Here is a 22,597-nt window from a genome sequence, read left to right on the forward strand (position 1 = left end):
TTTTAACAGGGCTTCTGGCTCGGAGCTGACATGACAACAACTGCCAGTCTTGTCACTCTACCAGTCCATTCAACCTTACCCTTTCAAGACTTGGGATGCAAAAGGGTCTTTAGATGAGAAACACAAAATTAGGCAACACTTCAGACAAAGTTGCAACAGTGTCATTAATGTGAAGTGTAAGCCAAAATCATATTCTCTCCTCACAAAGTCTGACAACTAACGCAAGACTCAATGCTTAGTAATGTCCTTGCTCATTCTCTTAAGAGTTCCTAGTACTTCAGTTGGCAGAGAGAGGAGAGAGGGATGAGAAGGCTGTGTGTGAGCGAGAGAAATATGACTCGGCAAACCGGCCTCCAATTTCAATAAGAGCCCGGACGATTTACAAGGGCCCCTCATCGAGCTTGTTCCCCTGAAGCGTGGGCTTGATACACGACCGATGCCCATCCGCCATGGCACGCCTCACCGCCCTCTGCAGAAATCCCGCCGTGCCAAGACAAATATCCCCGCTCAGTAGCATTTCAAACAGATGCATAGCACCACGGCAGGCTTTTATGACCTGTCATGCCAGGAGTATTCATGTTCACGTACCCTCAGGAGAGCTATAGTATATTTAGTATAGACAAGATGCCTTTAAGCACTCCATTCCACCTATATGTCCCACCTTATGGCCACCAAAAGACACTGAATCAAAAGAGCTACTTATTTACAAGCCGATTCATCGAATTACTACATCTAATGATTTGCTATATTACAGTTTGTTCATGTTATTTATCTTATTAAGTTAGAGCATTGAGGAGCATGAAAATGGCTTCCAAATGTCCCCTGACATACAGAGGTACTACAAAAGCGCTGGCAACAACAAAGTGTGTAACAGCTCACAGACCATTGACTTTAAGCTTGTGCATGTTGTGCGAAGCAGCACATACTTCTGGGGGGGGGGGGGGGGGGGGTTTGTGGGGTTACCGAGAGTGAACCTGAAAACAGAGATAGCAAACTTTCCACTGGGAGGTGAAAGCTCTATCCCAAACACCCCGATGTAAAATGCAACACCTGATACCGAGGGATCGGTTTCCAGCGCATACCTTCTCCAGGTGCCTGCTCTAAGCTGCTTTTGGGTGGGGGAACTATGGAGGGAAGGAGGGAGGAGAAAGGAGGGTGGGGGTACATGTTTTCAACAGATCTCTTCAAATCCCTAAAAGGTCATGTAGAGAAGCAAATTCCTCGACAGCTGTGTTCCTCTGATCAGATCTCCAAGAGAATAGCCAGAGAAAAGTTAGTGGCCAAAAGGTCCTAGACACAGAATTGACAAATCCTCTTCATAATACCCATGTGGCCTTGCAACCACATTTTGATCGACTGGAACATTTTTGGACAACTGGAGTTGATTTTATAGCCACTGAAGGATGTGTCATCATTAAACCACCAAAAGCATGAAAAACATCTTGACAGGTAGTAGGGCTTGTCAGGGCTTCAACGGCACCACACAGTTTCTCTGTCAAGACAACGTGATTCACACCCCAGCCCAACGTCAAGAGACAAGCCTGTCACACAATGGAGTGTTTGTGTGCTCGCTGCGAGTCCGCCAGCTGTGCGATCACGAGGCCCTTGACACAGCACAGACATAAAACAGACAGTGGAAGGCGAACAACATCTCCTTGCAAACGCTGGCCACCGCTCTCTTATTTCCTGTAATCGTTAAAAGGTAGGCTTAAAAACAATAACAACGAGGAGAGAGAGAGAGAGTCTTTCACCTCAATATTTTTCTCCCCATGTTGAACTTGACTTTACGGTCTCCGTGTTGGGTTTGTCTTAGCCGATTTTTCTCGGACAGTCCGGCTCTTGCCAGGGTGGCCAACCATGAATCAGGTAGCATGCCTTCGATAAATCTCACTTCAAGGAATTGATTCAAACCTGGACTAAAATCCTCAATCATTTGGTCTAATAAAAAAACAATTTGCCGCCAACCATGACTAAATGGCAGAATTGTTCCTGGACGTGTCCTTTTCATTTGATATAAAAACACATACGGGCACTAGTGCTGATATTCTTACATTCAATATCACATTCTCAATGCTAATCACAATGAGGTGAAATCCTAACTTGAGATCTGCATATGTGTAACTTAGATTTTTGCGTAAACTACGCATTGATGTCAATGGGAGATGAGCCCCAGAATCGTTATTACATTACAACGTGTATTACATCCTGCATCTTCTATGTATTCTACCGTAAAATGACTTATTATAGAGTACGTGTTGTTTATTTGCAACCATAAATCAGTACTGTTTGTCTCACCTCTGCTCCGGAGTACTTTTCCGTTCGGGTCACCAGGTCATCCAGACACATGTCCTGGTCCACGGGCATGCTGCGGAGCTGCAGCGCGAAGATCTCCCGTCGCGTGGGGCCGTCCGGTAGAGGGACGTACACTATCCGGTCCAGTCGACCCGGACGCATCAGGGCCTAGGCAACAGAAGTGAGGGAAATGTTAGTCATGTGTGTGTGATTGTCTCTGCTGCTGGGTGACAAACATCCCTTTGAGGATGGAGTCTTCATCAATCAATCAATCAATCAATAAATACATCTTTCCACCTATCCTTCTCTCTTACTCCCTCCCTCCATCTCTCTTGTTAGGAACCTGAGACGAGAAAAATTCCAAGCACTGATCGCAGGTGTGGTAAACTTGCCCAGAAGCAAGGCCTGATTTGCACAATTGACCTCAGCTCAAATCAAGCGTGAAGATTATTATTCCAAATGGAGGCCGTGTGCAGTCTCAGGAGGACCATATCCAATCAAAGTCCACACCATTCGCCGGTTTCCAAGGCACAGAAAAACAACACTGGATGAAAGAATGCACATTTCAACTATTGTTTACCATGTGAAATGGAAGAAAGGAAATCGCAGGTGAATATTCGTTCTAACACGTCGTCTTGCAGTGGAGGTAAGAATACTGTTTTGGTTGATCTCCGAGAAAGAAAAGATGAAGGGAACTATTCTGAACTAGTTTGTTAGGAAGGCATTTAAGTCCTTCAATATTGACTGAAGGCCGTCATTGCTCTTGGAAAGGAAGTTAACATGGCTAAACACAGCCGGATCATCAGTCGCAGGGGGCAAACAGAATAGCTTTCCTCCCCACAACCTAGTGCACGGGTAGGGAACTAGATTTAGCTGCGGGTCGATTTTTGTTTGGAGTGAATAGTCGGGTCTGGAATATAATTATAATAATTTGTACACTGCAAATTGACCACAACTAATCCTCAACAGAGATTATTTTTGAAAATAACAAACATTTCATATCTCGATTACATTGTGACAAGATCACGACTCTTTTTTATTTGTGGGAATACTTGGGGACAAATTTTCTAAATTAAACTCAAAGCTAAATTCTAATTATTTTACCAAAAACTAAAATCCTAAAAAAAATATATAAAAATATGTTGCCGACCCAAAAATATCCCTCCAACCACTGCAGTCTCTCTTCCCTGATGTCATAGAGGGACAGTTGGCTGCTCAGCACAGACAGACAGACGGGCCTGCAGAGGTGGAAGTAATGTCTGTGCCTCTGGTGAGCAGTGACCTAGCCCACAGCCTTTCAATTTTTTGTTTACGTCCTCGTCACATCCCCTGCTATAACCTTCTGGATATACAAAGGACTTTCAAGCCCAGAGACTTCCTTCCTATATGTACATATTTAAAATCTGTCTGCGCTTCCCTGTGCGGAACGTTTGCAAATGGGGGGAGATTTTTTTGTTGTTGTTGTTGACGTAACCATAACAGTCTGGCTAACAAATTAACGATGTATCACGAGAGGATCATTTTTTGTTGTTGTTGGGTTGTCCAGATTCCTCCACTTGGATCCGCCCTGCTATGCGCTACCAACATGAATAGGAAGACAACAATGTCACTGTGATTAGGATGGGGGAGATGAACAGGCCCCAGGGCCACTGCCAAAGGAAAATAATAAAGGTCCATGCTGGCTAGGGGCCAGAGTAGCTTGACAACGTGTGTCTGGAACAAAAACACGTGAGGCTGTCTCTTCTTTGTCATCGCTCTTCCCACAGGGGGGACAGAGGAGGGGGTGGGGGGCTGTGGTTGATTGTCGCCGAAGTGCGTACTCCGCTCCACTGTGGACGTGCCAGGGACACTTCCGGAGTTGATCTCCCTGGAAGTATGTGGCGGCCGCATGCCAGAGCAAACTTGCCGACCCCTCACACACACACAGGCAGACAGACACACACACACAGCCTCCACAATACAACTAGCCTAACAGGACACACTGGGGAGAACTGAGTGTTAAGATGATCGAGCTCAACATGCTAAATCCATTTATGTTCGTTAACCCTAGATGTTGCTTGCAACAGATTATCTGGGTATTTCCTACAAGTAAAGTTGCACGCTTGCTCTACCATAAAAACACACACATTCACGCGCGTACAAAAAGCTACACATGCACACTCCCAATTATCCAGGTACTCACACAAATAGGCCCAACTCTGGGCTTTTGAGACTGCTAAACTCATTTGACTTCCCTGGAGGCAAAGGTATTTTTTTCTGGTCCACTCAGGAAGAGCAGGGGCCCATCCATCACTTAACAAGATACACTTCCTGTTTTCAAGGATCCGGGGGGTGGGGGGGTGGGGAAGGACCCCAAAAGAAAAATACTTGGCTTGGCATGTCGGGCAAGCGTTGACGGGCTCTTTCGTAACGCCATCCTTCCACCTGAAGCCTTGGCTTGACAGCAGAAAGACAGTGATGGAGGGGGGACGAGGGGGGTGGACAGAGGCAGGGAGGTATAAAGACAGCTGGAGCAGAGGACACTGACAAAACCCACTATAACCTCAGGCTAACAACTCTCAAAACGTCACAGAGAAGAAACACTGCAGTTATTGTTGAATAAGGTACCTACAGTGCCTTGCGAAAGTATTCGGCCCCCTTGAACTTTGCGACCTTTTGCCACATTTCAGGCTTCAATCATAAAGATATAAAACTGTATTTTTTTGTGAATAATCAACAACAAGTGGGACACAATCATGAAGTGGAACGACATTTATTGGATATTTCAAACTTTTTTAACAAATCAAAAACTGAAAAATTGGGCGTGCAAAATTATTCAGCCCCTTTACTTTCAGTGCAGCAAACTCTCTCCAGAAGTTCAGTGAGGATCTCTGAATGATCCAATGTTGACCTAAATGACTAATGATGATAAATACAATCCACCTGTGTGTAATCAAGTCTCCGTATAAATGCACCTGCACTGTGATAGTCTCAGAGGTCCGTTAAAAGCGCAGAGAGCATCATGAAGAACAAGGAACACACCAGGCAGGTCCGAGATACTGTTGTGAAGAAGTTTAAAGCCGGATTTGGATACAAAAAGATTTCCCAGGCTTTAAACATCCCAAGGAGCACTGTGCAAGCGATAATATTGAAATGGAAGGAGTATCAGACCACTGCAAATCTACCAAGACCTGGCCGTCCCTCTAAACTTTCAGCTCATACAAGGAGAAGAACAATCAGAGATGCAGCCAAGAGGCCCATGATCACTCTGGATGAACTGCAGAGATCTACAGCTGAGGTGGGACACTCTGTCCATAGGACAACAATCAGTCGTATATTGCACAAATCTGGCCTTTATGGAAGAGTGGCAAGAAGAAAGCCATTTCTTAAAGATATCCATAAAAAGTGTCGTTTAAAGTTTGCCACAAGCCCCCTGGGAGACACACCAAACATGTGGAAGAAGGTGCTCTGGTCAGATGAAAAAAAAATTGAACTTTTTGGCAACAATGCAAAACGTTATGTTTGGCGTAAAAGCAACACAGCTGAACACACCATCCCCACTGTCAAACATGGTGGTGGCAGCATCATGGTTTGGGCCTGCTTTTCTTCAGCAGGGACAGGGAAGATGGTTAAAATTGATGGGAAGATGGATGGAGCCAAATACAGGACCATTCTGGAAGAAAACCTGATGGAGTCTGCAAAAGACCTGAGACTGGGACGGAGATTTGTCTTCCAACAAGACAATGATCCAAAACATAAAGCAAAATCTACAATGGAATGGTTCAAAAATAAACATATCCAGGTGTTAGAATGGCCAAGTCAAAGTCCAGACCTGAATCCAATCGAGAATCTGTGGAAAGAACTGAAAACTGCTGTTCACAAATGCTCTCCATCCAACCTCACTGAGCTCGAGCTGTTTTGCAAGGAGGAATGGGAAAAAATGTCAGTCTCTCGATGTGCAAAACTGATAGAGACATACCCCAAGCGACTTACAGCTGTAATCGCAGCAAAAGGTGGAGCTACAAAGTATTAACTTAAGGGGGCTGAATAATTTTGCACTCCCAATTTTTCAGTTTTTGATTTGTTAAAAAAGTTTGAAATATCCAATAAATGTCGTTCCACTTCATGATTGTGTCCCACTTGTTGTTGATTCTTCACAAAAAAATGCAGTTTTATATCTTTATGTTTGAAGCCATAAATGTGGCAAAAGGTCGCAAAGTTCAAGGGGGCCGAATACTTTCGCAAGGCACTGTATATTCAAAGTATGAGGTTATCACAGTAGCCCATACTCTTCTCTGAGTTAACTATGAAGAGAAATAGTCACACTGATCATGAACCTCTGCATCTCAACATGGAGACATCAGATGGGAACGTTCCACCAAATACTTCAAAATACTTTGCAATCGCAGAAAAAAAGTCAGGATACAGTATAGTGGCTTCAGTCCGCCTGATCAAAACAGGTTGAAAAAAAAAGCCTCGCCCGCTCGCTGCCAGCCAAGTTTCACTGCCGATAACAACAGTAATCATTCCAGGGATTGCGATCCTCCTCGAGAAGTGATTACGCTATAACGACAGATGACTTCCTATCTCTGAAGGCCACTACCTCTCTGTAACATTTCTTTAGACATACAATACCAGTCAAAAGTTTGGACACATCTACTCTTTCAAGGGTTTTTCTTTATTTTTTAAAAACTATTTTCTGCATTGTAGAATAATAGTGAGGACATCAAAACTATGAAATAACACATATGGAATCATGTAGTAACCAAAAAAGTGTTGAACAAATGCACTGTAGGCCTACTGAACCTTTCCAAATCATGTCCAAGAAATTGAATTTCTTGAATTTACTAGTGGAGTCCAAGTTGTAGAAACATCTCAATGGAAACAGGATGCACCTGAGCTCAATTTCGAGTCTCATAGCAAAGGGTCTGAATACTTACGTAACTAATGTATTTCCATTTTTTTAAACGTATAAACATGCAAAAATAAAAAAAAATCGCTTTGTCATTATGGGGTATTGTGTGTAGATTGATGAGGATTTTTATTTATTTAATACATTAAAGCCTTGTTAAAAAATGTAACAAAATTTGGAAAAAGTCAAGGGGTCTGAATACTTTCCGAATGCACTGTATGTGGTTCAGTAGGTCTACAGTATATGTGGTTCAGCAGGTCTACAGTATATGTGGTTCAGTAGGTCTACAGTATATGTGGTTCAGCAGACCTATATGTGGTTCAGTAGACCTACAGTATATATGGTTCAGTAGGCTCATAAGTGGTTCATTAGGCTTATAAGTGGTTCAGTAGGCCTATTTGTGGTTCAGTAGGCTTATAAGTGGTTCAGTAGGGCCTATATGTGGTTCAGTAGGCTTATAAGTGGTTCAGTAGGCCTATATGTGGTTCAGTAGGCTTATAAGTGGTTCAGTAGGCCTATATGTGGATCAGTAGGCCTGTAAGTGGTTCAGTAGGCCTATATGTGGATCAGTAGGCCTGTAAGTGGTTCAGTAGGCCTATAAGTGGTTCAGTAGGCCTATATGTGGTTCAGTAGGCCTATAAGTGGTTCAGTAGGCCTATAAGTGGTTCAGTAGGCTTATATGTGGTTCAGTAGGCCTATACGTGGTTCAGTAGGCCTATATGTGTTTCAGTAGGCCTATATGTGTTTCAGTAGACCTATATGTGGTTCAGTAGGCTTATATGTGGTTCAGTAGGCTTATAAGTGGTTCAGTAGGCCTATATGTGGTTCAGTAGGCTTATAAGTGGTTCAGTAGGCCTATATGTGGTTCAGTAGGCTTATAAGTGGTTCAGTAGGCCTATATGTGGTTCAGTAGGCTTATAAGTGGTTCAGTAGGCCTATATGTGGATCAGTAGGCCTGTAAGTGGTTCAGTAGGCCTATAAGTGGTTCAGTAGGCCTATATGTGGTTCAGTAGGCCTATAAGTGGTTCAGTAGGCCTATAAGTGGTTCAGTAGGCTTATATGTGGTTCAGTAGGCCTATACGTGGTTCAGTAGGCCTATATGTGTTTCAGTAGGCCTATATGTGTTTCAGTAGACCTATATGTGGTTCAGTAGGCTTATATGTGGTTCAGTAGGCTTATATGTGGTTCAGTAGGCCTATACGTGGTTCAGTAGGCCTATACGTGTTTCAGTAGGCCTATATGTGGTTCAGTAGGCTTATATGTGGTTCAGTAGGCTTATATGTGGTCCATTGCAGGAATCAAACTCACAATCCTGGTGCTACCATGCATCATGCTCCAAACAACTGAGCCATCAAATCCACATACAGAATCCTTTTTTCATGCCACATCCTTTTTTATGCTTGATTGTTATCTTCTTCTTTGAAAGGGACATTTCCCCACGCTGGTTGGCTGGGAGTATGGCTGGCTGAGACATTAGTGGAGTCTCTTCCCTGCCCCAAAGGCATCCGCTCTATGTGGTTTCCTAAACCTGTCAGTCTGCAATCCGCAGAGGCCCAGGTGACTCACTCCTTTCCACGGTGGAGATACATGGGCCACCCTGCAACTATGCTGGCCGGGGACACTACAGAGATAAAGTGGGAGCACAACAACGCACACCGTGCAGCTGGTCCACACCATCAGACCAGGGGGGTGCATAGGATGGTGTCTTTAGGGAGGGCAGGGGACCGGAGTGGGGGGCAGGCGGTAGGAGTTGGTGCCACCCAATTACATTGTGGAGAGGGTTACAAAAGAGAGAGAGGCAGAGGAAGGGAGAATTGGGATCAGATCAAAATATTAGAGGCTTTCAGTCTGATTAGAGGCTTTCAGACTGGTTTTGCCCTGGAGTCAAACTTGTTTGGGACAGGCGAGGCCACAGTGTCCAAGAAGGGATTGCTCTGGTACCTGTTAACACCCCTTATGGCACCTGCTGCCCCAATCACAGTCTGTTGCAGAATGTTTACATCTAGCCATTGTGAGTAGATCTTGCAGGACCAAAACCACAGCTGGTTCACAGCTGACCACAAACACCTGTCATGTTACTTGGTTTGTCGTAGAGTGTTTGGGAATTAACGGAAGCACCACGTTAACATAGGCCCCTCTTTTAGGAGGTGTGTGTGTGTGTGTGTGTGTGTGTGTGTGTGTGTGTGTGTGTGTGAGACAGGTGCGGTTCACTGTCACATACCGGGTGTGGACCAGGTGAGAGGGTGGGCTGGTAGGATGGTAGCAGCTGCATCCCACTTATGGGGATGCCTCCTAGGGGGGGGACGGGGGAGGTCCGAGCTAATACGGCCACAGCTGCTGGGTGTGTAGTTAAATTGCCAGGCTCTAAAACAACCCCCTGAGCACCTCACAACTCTAGCAACACTCACTCAAAATGGCAGCTGTCAAAAAGTGTCTACATTTATTTGGATAGGTCACAAAAATAGCCAAGACAAACGTTAAACACGGAAATAAAGGGACATGTGGGTTAAGTCGGAGTGAGCCACCAAAAAAAAAAAAAAGGTGAATAAAAGGAGAGGAAATTAGGCCGAGCCCCGTTGAAATGTCAGGTCACTGGAGCCCGGAATAAAATAGCAGTAAAACAGCTGCCATAAAATACATGTATGTTTGCTTACCAGAGAGGTGTATCCTGTGAGCTGTCCCGTCCACAGTTCACAGTTGAATTATAAGGGGATTGCGTTAGGTGTAAACTATCAATGTCTGGTTTCCACAATCCGTCAGAACCCATAAAGTGGCCTGGTTTGATGTGGTGGCCCTTGCGCCGGCTAACTCGTTACCAGCGCCTCCCCTCTCAAAATGTCAGAAATATTTATCTTGTCTTTCACCCCCCCCCCCCCCCCCCCTCAAAACTGTCCCCCCCTTTTTACAGTACCAGCCTTCTTCATCCCCCTTCTTATGGGGGATGACGGACGAAAGCAAGGGCTTCCGAATTTCATTTAACAAGCGGAAGTCCAGTGACAACAAACAGAGTGGATCTGGGGGTGCTGGGAACAGGGGTTGCTGGGAACAGGGGTTGCTGGGAACAGGGGGTGCTGGGTACAGGGGGTGCTGGGAACAGGGGTTGCTGGGAACAGGGGTTGCTGGGAACAGGGGTTGCTGGGTACAGGGGGTGCTGAGTACAGGGGGTGCTGGGAACAGGGGGTGCTGGGTACAGAGGGTGCTGGGTACAGGGGGTGAAGGAAATATCTTCTAGTTGCAGCCTCTTCCCCCCCGTATCCCCCTCCCCTCCCAGTGGCTCTCCCATAATGATAACCAAACATACAAAATACATTTAGTACAAGTGCTGCAGGTTGCACTTCACCATCCTCTCAGCCACAGATCCCCCCCCCCCCCCGTGGAAATGTCAGATCCCCCCTTACAAGTTCTAATTAGAGGGTTGACAGTCCCCTATGGTGTGTGCAGAACTGCCACTCCAGCCAGACTTGTCACATGACCCTGCAGACAGACGGGCACAACCACAGATGTATTTTCCTCCATCTCCCCTCCTTTTGGTACATTCAAGTTCCTCATAACTTCTGTCACACTGCGATGTCCCGTTGTATGCCTCAGCTTGTGACCTAGTGTGTGTGTGTGTGTTGGGGGGGTCTTCGGGGGGGGGGGGGGGGGGGGGGGGTCTTCGGGGAGAAATTAAACGACTATTCATAAAACTGACTGCTGAAAGAAATGTACCGACTGTTTTTGAGATATGACAATAACGAGGAAAAGCTCTCAAACCGAAGTACAGAGAATCTGACTGTCAAGATTTCAAGTTTTTATGGTCACATGCACAACTACAGTGAAATGCCTTTCTTGCTGGCTCTTTCCCAACAATGCAGAAATAAATAGATTTTTTTTCAACATGAGAAATAGAAATAAGAAGAACACGAGAAAGTAAGTAAGCTATATACAGGGTCAGTTCCAGGGTCAGAGCCAATACCATGTTTACAATGTGCATGGATACTGGAGTGGTAGGGTTAGATATCATTTGGCATGGCAAACTGAACAAAATATAACTACACACCTGAGGTCCCAAATGCCAAGCGGAGTCACAAGCTGCATGAGGGGTGAAGATCTAACGAGGGGGAGAGGCGAGAGGGGTGGCCACCCCGTCAAGACTGCTAATAGGGCATGGGAAGAAGGAGGAAGTGCTGTTGTGGGGGACGTGGACCGGGCCTGGGGAAAGGGGTGGGGTGGGGGTGACCCAGCTCTCCCCAACCCACCCTGCTCTCCCTTCCCCTCCAGCCAGACTGCAGGTGCCAGCCCACCTCAGGGTCCCCGCCAGGCTCTCATTATGCCCGGTGCCATTCAGCTGGCTCCTAACACGCAACCCTGAGCGCATTGTGTTTCTCTGGCGGCCCTTGTCCTCCTCCCCCTTCTCTCTGTCATGTAGGAGTGATGGAAAAAGAGGACTTTTAAGAGTAGGAGTTCAAGAGGTTTTCTTTTTCTTCATTTGATGTTTTAATATGAAGGCTTCAGGTGTTCTGTAGTCTCGGTGGCTATCACCTTGGTTTGCATTTGTTTTTGTCTTTCACACCAGCACTCCCTCATGCTCCCAGATGCCATTATCGTCACAGTAATCACCGGCATCAGACACAGGTCAGCCTGCTGGCAGGGTGCTGAAAGAATCACCTCAGCTTCCTGAATACACACACACACTCAATAGTTTCGAAAACATACCTGTAAAACACACACAGCCTCAAGCTTGCACACACACACACACACACACAGACACACACACGCACTTGCAACACATGCGCTCTCACTCACATCGAGGCCTACTTACGTGCATACAAACAGAGAGACAAACATAAACACACACATTGCTGAGTGACGAGGCTGACTCAGTCGGATCAGTTTCCACTTCCGTGAAATATAAACATTAGCTTGTTTACCCTTTACCCCAGTGGGATTCAAACTTTTTCAGCAGGGACCCCATTTTTTCTGCACTCATTTCTGGGGAACCGATTTTTTTAGCAAGACTTTCTCGCGACCCCACCCCAAATCTAATGGCACAACCTTAAAATTGGTTAATTTTGATTTTTACATTAACAAATAACATTAAATTCATTATATTTCCATCTCTTATCAAATTAAAATAAATAAATAAATACATTTACTCCATAAACCTGGTCTTTTCTCAAAAATGTATGTATATTGTCCCACACAATAATCTGTACTCTTCAATTTTTGTTTCTTAAAAAAAAAAACATGTATTTTATTTTGGCGACTACACTGCAGTTCCCCCACGACCCCACCAGGGGTCATGACCCCGGCTTTGAATATCACTGCTTTATCCCAAGCTGAGACGATGGTGGGGAGGGAGTCCTGGGCGTGTGTGTGTGAGATAGAGAGTGCGAGAGTGAGAGATGACATAAAGAGTACTCTTTCTCCCTCTCCATAATCCTTCCATCCTGTCCCCCTCCTTTGGTCTGGCAGGTGCCCATGAGCACCAATTGAGTCGGCCAGGCAAGGACAGGGGTGGACGGGGGGAGCATCCAAAGGGGTGGGTACCTGTGGATGTAGGAGGCAGAAGGGGGTGGGTGGGAGCAACTAGACCGGGAAACCCTGTCAACAGGCTTAATTAAGAAAAAAGAATATCTGGGCTATATCTAGCTCTCAAAATAGAAATTAGCTGCCCCAGTGTTTGAACACCCAGAAAAAGAGAGAGGGAGAGAGAGAATGAAAGAGATAAGAAAAAAATCCCCCTGCATGTGAAGACCTGTGTTTGGATTTCGAGGTAGACAAGGTCATCCTCTCCCTTTTTTCAATGGCTTGGCCCCGTAATCAGACCCTGCGCGAGGGCGACAAAACCTGTTTTGTCACAACGGAGTGCCCACTTGGTTTACATGCCCATTGTGTACACAACACCTCTGCCCTTCTCCTGCCCCCCCCCCCCATGCTCCTCCCAAACACACCCCACCAACCTCCCTCTTCCACCTGACGCCTGAACAAACCGCCCACTTACCTGTCTAGCTATTCCCCCACCACACACCATCCCACCCCATGCCACCAACCAGAGAACCTGCCCCCCTTTCCAAAACCGCGCAATATCATTGGCAGAGTGTTGCTCCGTACATCCGTACAACACTCAGTATGTTTGTAATTGTGTACCCTATCATTCCGGCTGGTAATCCCTACCAGCTGCCTCCCTCCCTCCCTCCCACGTTTTTCCTGGCCCACTCCAACCCTCTCTCCCCCCGTACTGCAGAAACACTGAAGCTCCACTCCAAGTGTGTTCAACGGGCCCCGGTGGATACACCCTGTTGACAGTGCCAAGCCTTTTATGCACTGAAAACACAGTATTCCCTTTCAGACACAGAGAGGATGGGGGGGTGGAGTGTGTTGTGGAGGGGGGAGGGGGATCAAGGACAGCACCTTGACAGACTCCAAACTTCAAAATCTCTTTCCTCATCTCTTCAAGTAGAGAGCAAGAAGGAGAGAGTGAATTGAGAGAGAAGCACAACAAAAAATGTACGCACAAAAGAGTGCATAATTAGGACAGGATATGGTAGGAGAGGGAGCTCTGGGGTAAAAAGAAAAATAAAAAAAGAAGCAGGCTGGCTGGGGTCGCTTTCCCAGAAAGCCAAGCTGCGATACCCGACCCGTTTGAATGGAAACCAGATAATCTGTTAACACAAGGAATGGCCCAGATCCTGCCTGCAGACTGACATAGATAGGTTGGTTCCTGTTCCAATCCGCTGCGGTAGCAGTGTGTGCTTGCAGTGTTGCCGAGGCAACCGGGTGTTCCGGCCAAACTCTTCTCCCCACAGATGGGAGGGCAGGAGGCGTAAAAACAACAGGTGGAACTTCCAGACAGGCACAGTAGGGGCACCTCACAAACCGAACACTGTGGTGGTGGGGCAAAACAGGCAGAATAAGTTGAAGACCCCATCCAGCACAGTGCCTTGCTATACTAGCCATGTTACTCCTGTTTAGTCATATCAAGTACGGAGAACAAAAATGAATATCAGTAAAGGTACAATTTACATCTTCATTTCTTTCCTCTATTTTTCCCTGTGCTAAGCTCCATTGCTGTTATTTTGTACAAAATAATGTTGGTTAAAGTTGCTCAAGCCTGCGACCGACTGTTCATGCATTCAGCTCCCCAACCCTTCCACATACTGACACGTATGAAAAGACAACACCAATCGTAGAGTAGTAGGTTTGTCGATTTGCCTCCGGGGTGCGTGGGGTAGCAGCCGAATGTCATGGCACTGTAAGGATCAAGTTTGGTTGGCATCCATTGAGTGGCCCAAGGTACCATAAAGCTATTAATTACAATGGCCTTAACAACTATATAGTTTTCCCGCTGAGGTTAACAGGAGGCCATGCCACTAAATCAAGCTGTGCAAAGGTAGCTATTTCAGCCTCTTTCTCCCAACCACATTCATATTTTAAGAGCTGAGACTCAGGGCCGGCCCGCCCATTAGGCAGGATTAGGCAGCCGCCCAGAGCTAAACTGACCAAGACGCACCTCCAACAACACTTAAAAAAATTCTGCCCCAAAACAATGAAAACTTCTCTCACCCAGTGGTATATGGGCTATTAAGGTGAGCGTTGATGCAGCCCCATGATAAGAAGTGCCCACCTGACCAAAGGCAGGGGCGCAAAATATGCATCTCATCCATTCCCAGCGCCGCCACTCCATGGTGCGGTTGGAGTAACGCAGGGCTGTGGCGCTCCACCAAAGCTCCGTCAAAGTCGTCTAACATGAATCACGTAGCTTATACGTTAGAAAGAGGATATACATCTACTGTACAAAACATGAAGAACACATGACAGACTGACCAGGTATGAATGCTGGTGAAAGCTATGATCCCTTATTGATGTCACTTGCTAAAGCCACTTCAATCAGTGTAGATGGGAAAAAAATAATGATTTTTAAGACTTGAGACAATTAAGACATGGATTGTGTATGTGTGCCATTCAGAGGGTGAACAGGCAAGACAAAAGATTTACACCAGCTTGCGAAAGTATCATTTGATTTACACAACATAACTACCACTTTGAAGATGCAAAATATTTTTTTATTGTGAAACAAACAAGACATTATACAAAAAAAAACAGAACTTGAGCGTGAATAACTATTCACCCTTCCCCACCCCTCAATAGTTTGTAGAGACACCTTTTGCAGCAATTACAGCTGCAAGTCTCTTGGAGTATGTGTCTATAAGCTTGGCACACCTAGCAACTGGGACTTTTGTCCATTCTTCAAGGCAAAACTGCTCCTGCTCCTTCAAGTTGGATGGATTCCGTTGATGTACAGCAATCTTTAAGTCATAGATACTCAATTGGATTGAGGTCTGGGCTTTGACTAGGCCATTCCAAGACATTTAAATGTTTCCACTTAAACCACTCAAGTGTTGCTTTAGCAGTATGCTTAGGGTCATTGTCCTGCTGGAAGGTGAACCTCTGTCCCAGTCTCAAATCTCTGGAAGACAAACAGGTTTTACTCAAGAATTTCCCTGTATTTAGAGCCATCCATCATTCCTTCAATTCTGAAAGTTCTTCAAAAAGTTTCCCAGTCCCTGTTGATGAAAAACATCCCCACAGCATGATGCTGCCACCACAATGCTTCAATGTTGGGATGGTGTTCTCGGGGTGATGCGAGGTGTTGGGTATGCACCAGACATAGCGTTTTCCTTGATGGTCAAAAAGCAAACATTTTGTCTCATCTGACCAGAGTACCTTCTTCCATATGCTTGGGGAGTCCCCCACATGCCTTTTGGCGAACACCAAACATGTTTGCTTATATTTGTCTTTAAGCAATGGCTTTTTTTCTGGCCACTCTTCCATAAAGCCCAGCTCTGTGGAGTGTACGGCTTAAAGTGGTCCTATGGACAGATACTCAAATATCCACTGTAAAGCTTTGCAGCTCCATCAGGGTTATCTTTGGTCTCTTTGTTGCCACTCTGTTCAATGCCCTCCTTGCCTGGTCCGTGAGTTTTGGTGGACGGCCCTCTCTTGGCATTTAATGGTGCTCCATGGGATGTTCAAAGTTTTGGATATTTTTTTATAACCCAACTTTTTAAAAATGTTTATGTATTTAATTTGACCTCTTTTTCACCCCAATTTCGTGGTATCCAATTGTTTTAGTAGCTACTATCTTGTCTCAATGCTACAACTCCCGTACGGGCTCGGGAGAGATGAAGGTTGAAAGTCATGCGTCCTCCGATACACAACCCACACAGCTTCTTAACACAGCGCGCATCCAACCCTGAAGCCAGCAGCACCAATGTGTCGGAGAAAACACCGTGCACCTTGGTTAGCGCGCACTGCGCCCGGCCCACCATAGGAGTCGCTGGTTCGCGATGAGACAAGGATATCCCTACCGGCCAAGCCCTCCCTAACCCGGACGACGCTAGGCCAATTGTGCGTCGCCCCATGAACCTCCCGGTCACGGCCGGTTACGACAGAGCCTGGGCGCGAACCCAGGGTCTCTGGTAGTACAGCGCCCTTAACCACTGCGCCACCCGGGAGGCTGATCTGTACAACTTTTAAAAAATAAAGTCGACCCCTAATCTTAGTCCATGTATCTTATTATGTGATTTGTTAAGCTATATTTTACTCCTGAACTAATTTAGGCTTGCCTAAACAAAGAGGCTGAATAATTATGCAACGACTATATTTGAGTGATATATTTTTTATTAATCTTTAAAAAATGTTTTCTTCCACTTTGACCGAGTATTTTGAGCAGATTGTTGACAAAAAAAGACAATTATATCCATTTCAATCCCACTTTGTAATATAATAGATTGTAAAGAAATCTGGCAAGGCACTGTAAAATTCAACTAATGCGAGTACACCGGACTCTATCATATGGACACATTGATAGGCCTCCACCTTGAGCCATTTGCAGCTAAAGAAATGAGCGCATGGAACTCAGAGTTAGAAGTTACTTGGCCTATAGACTATCGTCAACTAAGTAAAAAAAAAATGCATAAAGCTGACAAATAAAAACAGTAGAAAATATCCTGATGAAAATTCAGGTTCTTTCAATCACATTCATCTATCTACTCCGCCTGTCTGCCTCCCTTTCTATCTGTCTTGACTTGAGCTATCGTTAGTGAAGTCCAACATTGTATCAAATCAATCAACTGGGTTAATCCCAAAGCTGTCAATAGTGAACTTGCAACATTGTATCAACTTGCCTATTCCTGGCAATCAGAGTTTCCTGTGCCAGTGAGCTCGGGACATACAGCTGTTTTTACGCTATGGAAAACTGTTCAGCCATTTTATGACATTTCCACTGGATATATGGGATCCTCAGAGAATGATATTTTGCTCTTTCACACCATGGCTTGATGACTATCGAGGGAGAGTGTGGGAAAGATTTTTCAAATACTATGAGGAACAATTAGCCTGTCATTCGCAATGGATGTTAAAAAAACAGACTTTGTTAACTTACTGTGTGAGGTGAAGAAAAAATTACTGAGAAGCTCAGTAGGGGTGGTCAGAAATCAGACATCCCCAAATGGGCACTTTGTGCACAACAGGACAGGAATCCTACTTTATGAATAATCATGAGATATGCGTCTATATCGTCGCCACCCACCCTTTCTTCTTGTCTCAACATTTCAAATTATAGTCAAGACACATTATCTGTACACATATTTTAGATGCTTTTCACAGACAGCCTCAACTCAATCAGCTAGGCCTATTGCCATGCATGCTCTGTCAGGTATCAGGACTATAAAGCCAATGCAACTACAAACCACACGGATAGGCATTCATAAAAGTGCATTGCGGGGCGACACTGTATAGCCTAGGTTACTATTCTACTTTTTCGGGGATAGGAGGACGACAATTTTTTTGGTCTAGTCTAGAGCAGCATATCGGCCAGGAACGGGCCATCCTGTGACTTTACAACAAGGAACAAATCAGAGCAATAAATGCCTAACACTTGACCCTCGTTGTATCCCAGCCTCTTTGTGATAATCACATATCTGAGCATGTGAAAAAGAAAAGCATCTACAAAGCCCATTTCCCTGACTCCACCTCCGCTCCCCTGCTTCAAGAGCAAGGCGACACAACATTCTGCACCGTACGGGTTCAAACATCCCCTTCCTCCAAAGGGGAAACAATTTCATTGTGTTCTCTGAGATAATTGCCAATCCTTTAAATGAAAGGGTTTTCTTGGTGCTGTGGTAATTACTAGATGCGCAGCAAGGGTCTGGTGAAGGGAAGAAAACATGACAGGCAGGTATTAAAATCCAGAGGGCGGGACAGGAAGGAAGTTGAGAGAGGGATGTGTTGAAAGAGAGAGAGAGAGGGAAGGAGGGGGAGGCGTGCTGTGCACCAGGGCTGGTCCTGTTTAGCCACCGTTTGGGGTTGAGGGAGGACATGTTTATGGTCGGAGGGTTGGGCCTTTTTTGATCCGGGTAAGCAACCCTCTGCCAAGTGCTGAAGACACATCTGCTCCCGAACCCTCCTTTGCAGTGGAACATGATTTATGTGGTGATCATTGACCTCTTTCCTAAATCATTGATCTTTTTTTTAGGAACTTCCCATTGAAATATAATGCAGCTAAGATGAGCTGAGATACTTGGCTAGTCTTTTGGTGAGCAGAGACGATTACGAGCATAAAAAGAGAATTCCTTAACAATTTGATGTGCACAATACGAGTTCACAGGATCTTGACAGTGTTTTACCGATGCCATTGCTACATCTCTACACTACTGACTTCAAGGTCTGGAGGAAAACTCCAGCCCAAAACGTTTTGAAGTAGACTAAGAGTAAGGATACAAATGCAAACAGAAGAGTTAACCGAAAAGAGCCCTGTGAAACAAATTGAAAATATGGTCTGGGATTGGTGCTAGATATATACCACAGTGAGGAGAATGGGGGTTGGAACAGGAATTGGGATGGGTCTAGGAAAAGTGCGCAATGAGGAAAGGACATGGATGGTGGGGCACGGAGACCATGGATGTGGGGATCAGGAAGGCAATGCTGAATCACAGCTGAGAGGAGGAGGGCACTAAAGAGCCTCACTGGGTGTGCGGCACCAGCTGTTGTCTAATTGTGTCCTGTCATTCAGAGTGATTTGCACCTCTCGCTCTCTTGATTTCGTACCCCTTCACTCTCGCTCCTCCACTTTTATTCCACCTCCCTTTCTGTCTATCCTAAACCAAACCGTCTGTCACCAACATTTCTTTTCATCAAGGACATCTCGATGGCATCAGATAGTTTTCCTTATAACATGGCTAGCATGACCAGCATATTCCGATACATAGATTACAAGGTCATTCATTGCAAAAAATATCAGGAGTCGTTCAATTAAAAAGCATATGTCATTCCATCAAAAGTAGCAATATGAAGAAACGTAGTAAACTCTTGTATATGTGCATCTGGATAGTGGAAGTCCAGACCACATCATTCCATCTAATGGAAGAACGATCCAATAAACGTTTTTCATTTTATATAGCACATTTCCTTTTTAACATTTTATTTATCTCTGTCTAGACATACAGAGACAAAGCACTTCTGCAGTGTTGCCAGGGAGTTACCTGTCCAAGGACTCTGGATTGGATAAAAGTGTGTTTATTGTCAAGCAATGGCAAAGAGGGGCAGACAGCACAGGGAGGAGGGAGGGTTAAGGCGTGAAACAATAGCCCCAATCAAGAGGAGGAGGCCCGTCAGAGAAGCATTTTTCTGCAATTTGAGAAAGTGGAATCTGGTCGAATTGGTGTGTTCCGAGTTCAGATCGCATGAGTTATGTGAAGGGGAGGCGGGTGGAGGGTGGCCCTAATTTATACTTTCAGATACTTTTCAGGGGTTAGGGGTGGGGTTGGGTGGTGGTGGTGGTAGCAAAGCCTCACTAATGCTGAGCAACATTCCAGATCAGACTGTCTGTCGCCATGGTGATGACTGAGGGGGCAAGCTTGGACAACGCAGGAGAGAGTGGACCCGGCAACAGATATAGTGACAGACTGCGCCACAAGCTACAAAACAGACTCCAGCCGCAAGGTCAATCATCCCAACTAGCATTATCATTCTTTACGCCAGCCAGACAATATTGGATTTACAACAGAGTAAAACTCATAGCGGAAATAGTGCATATTTACAATACAAACCGAAACACTCATATTGTGCCATTGACCTAATACCAGTACCCCTCTAATCCATATTAATTTACTTTGGTATTAATTACCTAATCAATATGTGCCTGTGGTAGATCTCGCTTTCAGTGCTGGCCAAAGAACCTATGGAATATCACCATTATGAACATAACCAATGTTGTAGAGCATACAATTGTCCATACTGTATGGTTATTTAAGGAAATGCCATGTTGATTTGTATTTTATTTATTTAACCATTATTTTACCAGGTAAGTTGACTGAGAACACATTCTCATTTACAGCAACGACCTGGGGAATAGTTAAAGGGGAGAGAAGAGGGGATAAATGAGCCAATTGGAAGCTGGGGATGATTAGGTGTCCATGATGGTATGAGAGTCAGATTGGGAATTTAGCCAGGTCCCCGGGGTTAACACCCCTACTCTTATGATAAGTGCCATGGGATCTTTAGTGACCAAAGAGAGTCAGGACACACGTTTAACGTCCCACCCGAAAGACGGCAGCCTACACAGGGCAATGTCCCCAATCGCTGCCCTGGGGCATTGAGTGCCTCCTACTGGCCCTCCAACACCACTTCCAGCAGCATCTCCAATCCAGGGACCGACCAGGACCATCGGAATAATCTGACACTGCTCTTTCCAAGACACTCACTCTCAGTACACTAGACTCAAATCAGTAATAGTCGTATATCCTGTTTTCTATTTTACAAGAGGATATTAGTTGAAACTTTCCTGACCTTGGGCACTGTGCGTGAAATACAACACCATACACAAGTCTATTTCTGTATTTGTCTTACTGTAAGCTCCTTGGATTTTAATTATACACTCCTGGACTGTGCCATGAATAGTGGTGTATACAGACACAAAAGTAGATGCTTATCGAAATGTACAAGGAACTGGCTTATAAATGATTTTTAATTAGATAGGTAGTGGCTAGCTAAAAGCTACAGCCTAACTGTATATCTGTGTGGTGGCCAGCTCTGGTTGCTAATGGCTGGGTTAATGGTGCAAGTGCAGTAGCACTTGCCGTCTGACATTCTGTCATGTACGCTCATTTAAAACTCTGCCAACTAACCGCGCCTCCAGTTGTGTAACACTCCGGATCTAGGTGATTCCTTTCGGCATAAAAAAAAAACACCCTGCGTTTCTAAAGATAGATAAACTGGTCTATTCGCATGCTGTCAAATGCTTCATCTCAAAACAAACAAACCCAAAAGTCGTGAATTTATCCAGTAATATTAAACCTCTTTGAATCTCTCTTGAGCTGCACCCATAGTGTGAGCAACATTCTGTTATGGTGCACTAATACATGCAAAAGACACTAGTGTACACAATTAAACATGTGAAAAATAGGATATAGTCTACACTCCTACATGCTATTGCAGGGAGGGCTGTTATACTGTGGAATGATGATGACTTTGATAATATAGTGTTGATAATGCAGCATTGATGGGCTGTGAAAAAAATGGTTTTACCACCTGAGCATAACAACAGGCACATAACCCATGAACCTGCACAAAGTAAACAGGTAGAGACCCAGTACAACACCCTTCGACACATACGCATGCGCACACACACACACACACACACACACACACACACACACACACACACACACACACACACCTTTACACAACACCTCACAGTCCATTTCCTGCTCCGGCAGCAGATTATCTCACGAGAAGAATGGCAGAATCTTTTCCCCTCCCCACCCCCACCCACCTACCTCCCTCCCTCTCCCCCCCACCTACCCTCCTTCCTCTCTCCCCCCCACCTACCCTCATCCCCCTCTCCAACCACCTACCCTCCTTCCTCTCCCCCCCACCTACCCTCATCCCTCTCTCCCCCCACCTCCCCCCTCTCCAACCACCTACCCTCCTTCCAACCACATACCCTCCTTCCTCCCCCCATCCTCCTCCCTCTCTCCCCCCCACCTACTCTCCTCCCTCTCTCTGTACTTCGACGCAAGGTGAGGATCACAAAAGGAACACCTGGCAAACACGGATGTAGCCACCCCCCCGACTCCCTTTTCAGAGGCGCTCGGCCCCACAGCCACAGGAATGGCAAACAAGACTTTCAGGAGGGCTCCGGCTCCCCAGGCTCGCCTTTCACACAACAGGAAGTGGCATTCAGACCCAGGAGCTGCATCTACATGTCCCATTCACTCCTCCAGAAACATCTATGTCTGGGTGAAAAAGTGAGTGAGTGAATGTTTGTGAGTGAGTGAGGCAGAATGGGAGAAAGAGAGATAAAAAGGGGGAGGAGGATAAAAGGAGGGAGGTAGGGAGAGGAAAGAGAGAAACAGGGATATACAGTACATT

General features: G+C 45.5%; 1 protein-coding gene across 1 annotated transcript in view; it reads right to left on the minus strand.

The window, feature by feature from the left end:
• The window catches only part of spata5 (spermatogenesis associated 5), a 127,065-nt gene that overhangs the window by 16,354 nt on the left and 88,114 nt on the right, over positions 1-22,597 (minus strand). Inside the window, exon 16 of the mRNA XM_021584047.2 lies at positions 2,296-2,460. Coding sequence (XP_021439722.1) covers positions 2,296-2,460 — 165 coding nt within the window. The remainder of the gene's footprint in view (positions 1-2,295; positions 2,461-22,597) is intronic.

Source organism: Oncorhynchus mykiss, chromosome 31 (genome assembly GCF_013265735.2).
Source record: "Oncorhynchus mykiss isolate Arlee chromosome 31, USDA_OmykA_1.1, whole genome shotgun sequence".
In the NCBI taxonomy this organism is placed as follows: Eukaryota; Metazoa; Chordata; class Actinopteri; order Salmoniformes; family Salmonidae; genus Oncorhynchus; species Oncorhynchus mykiss.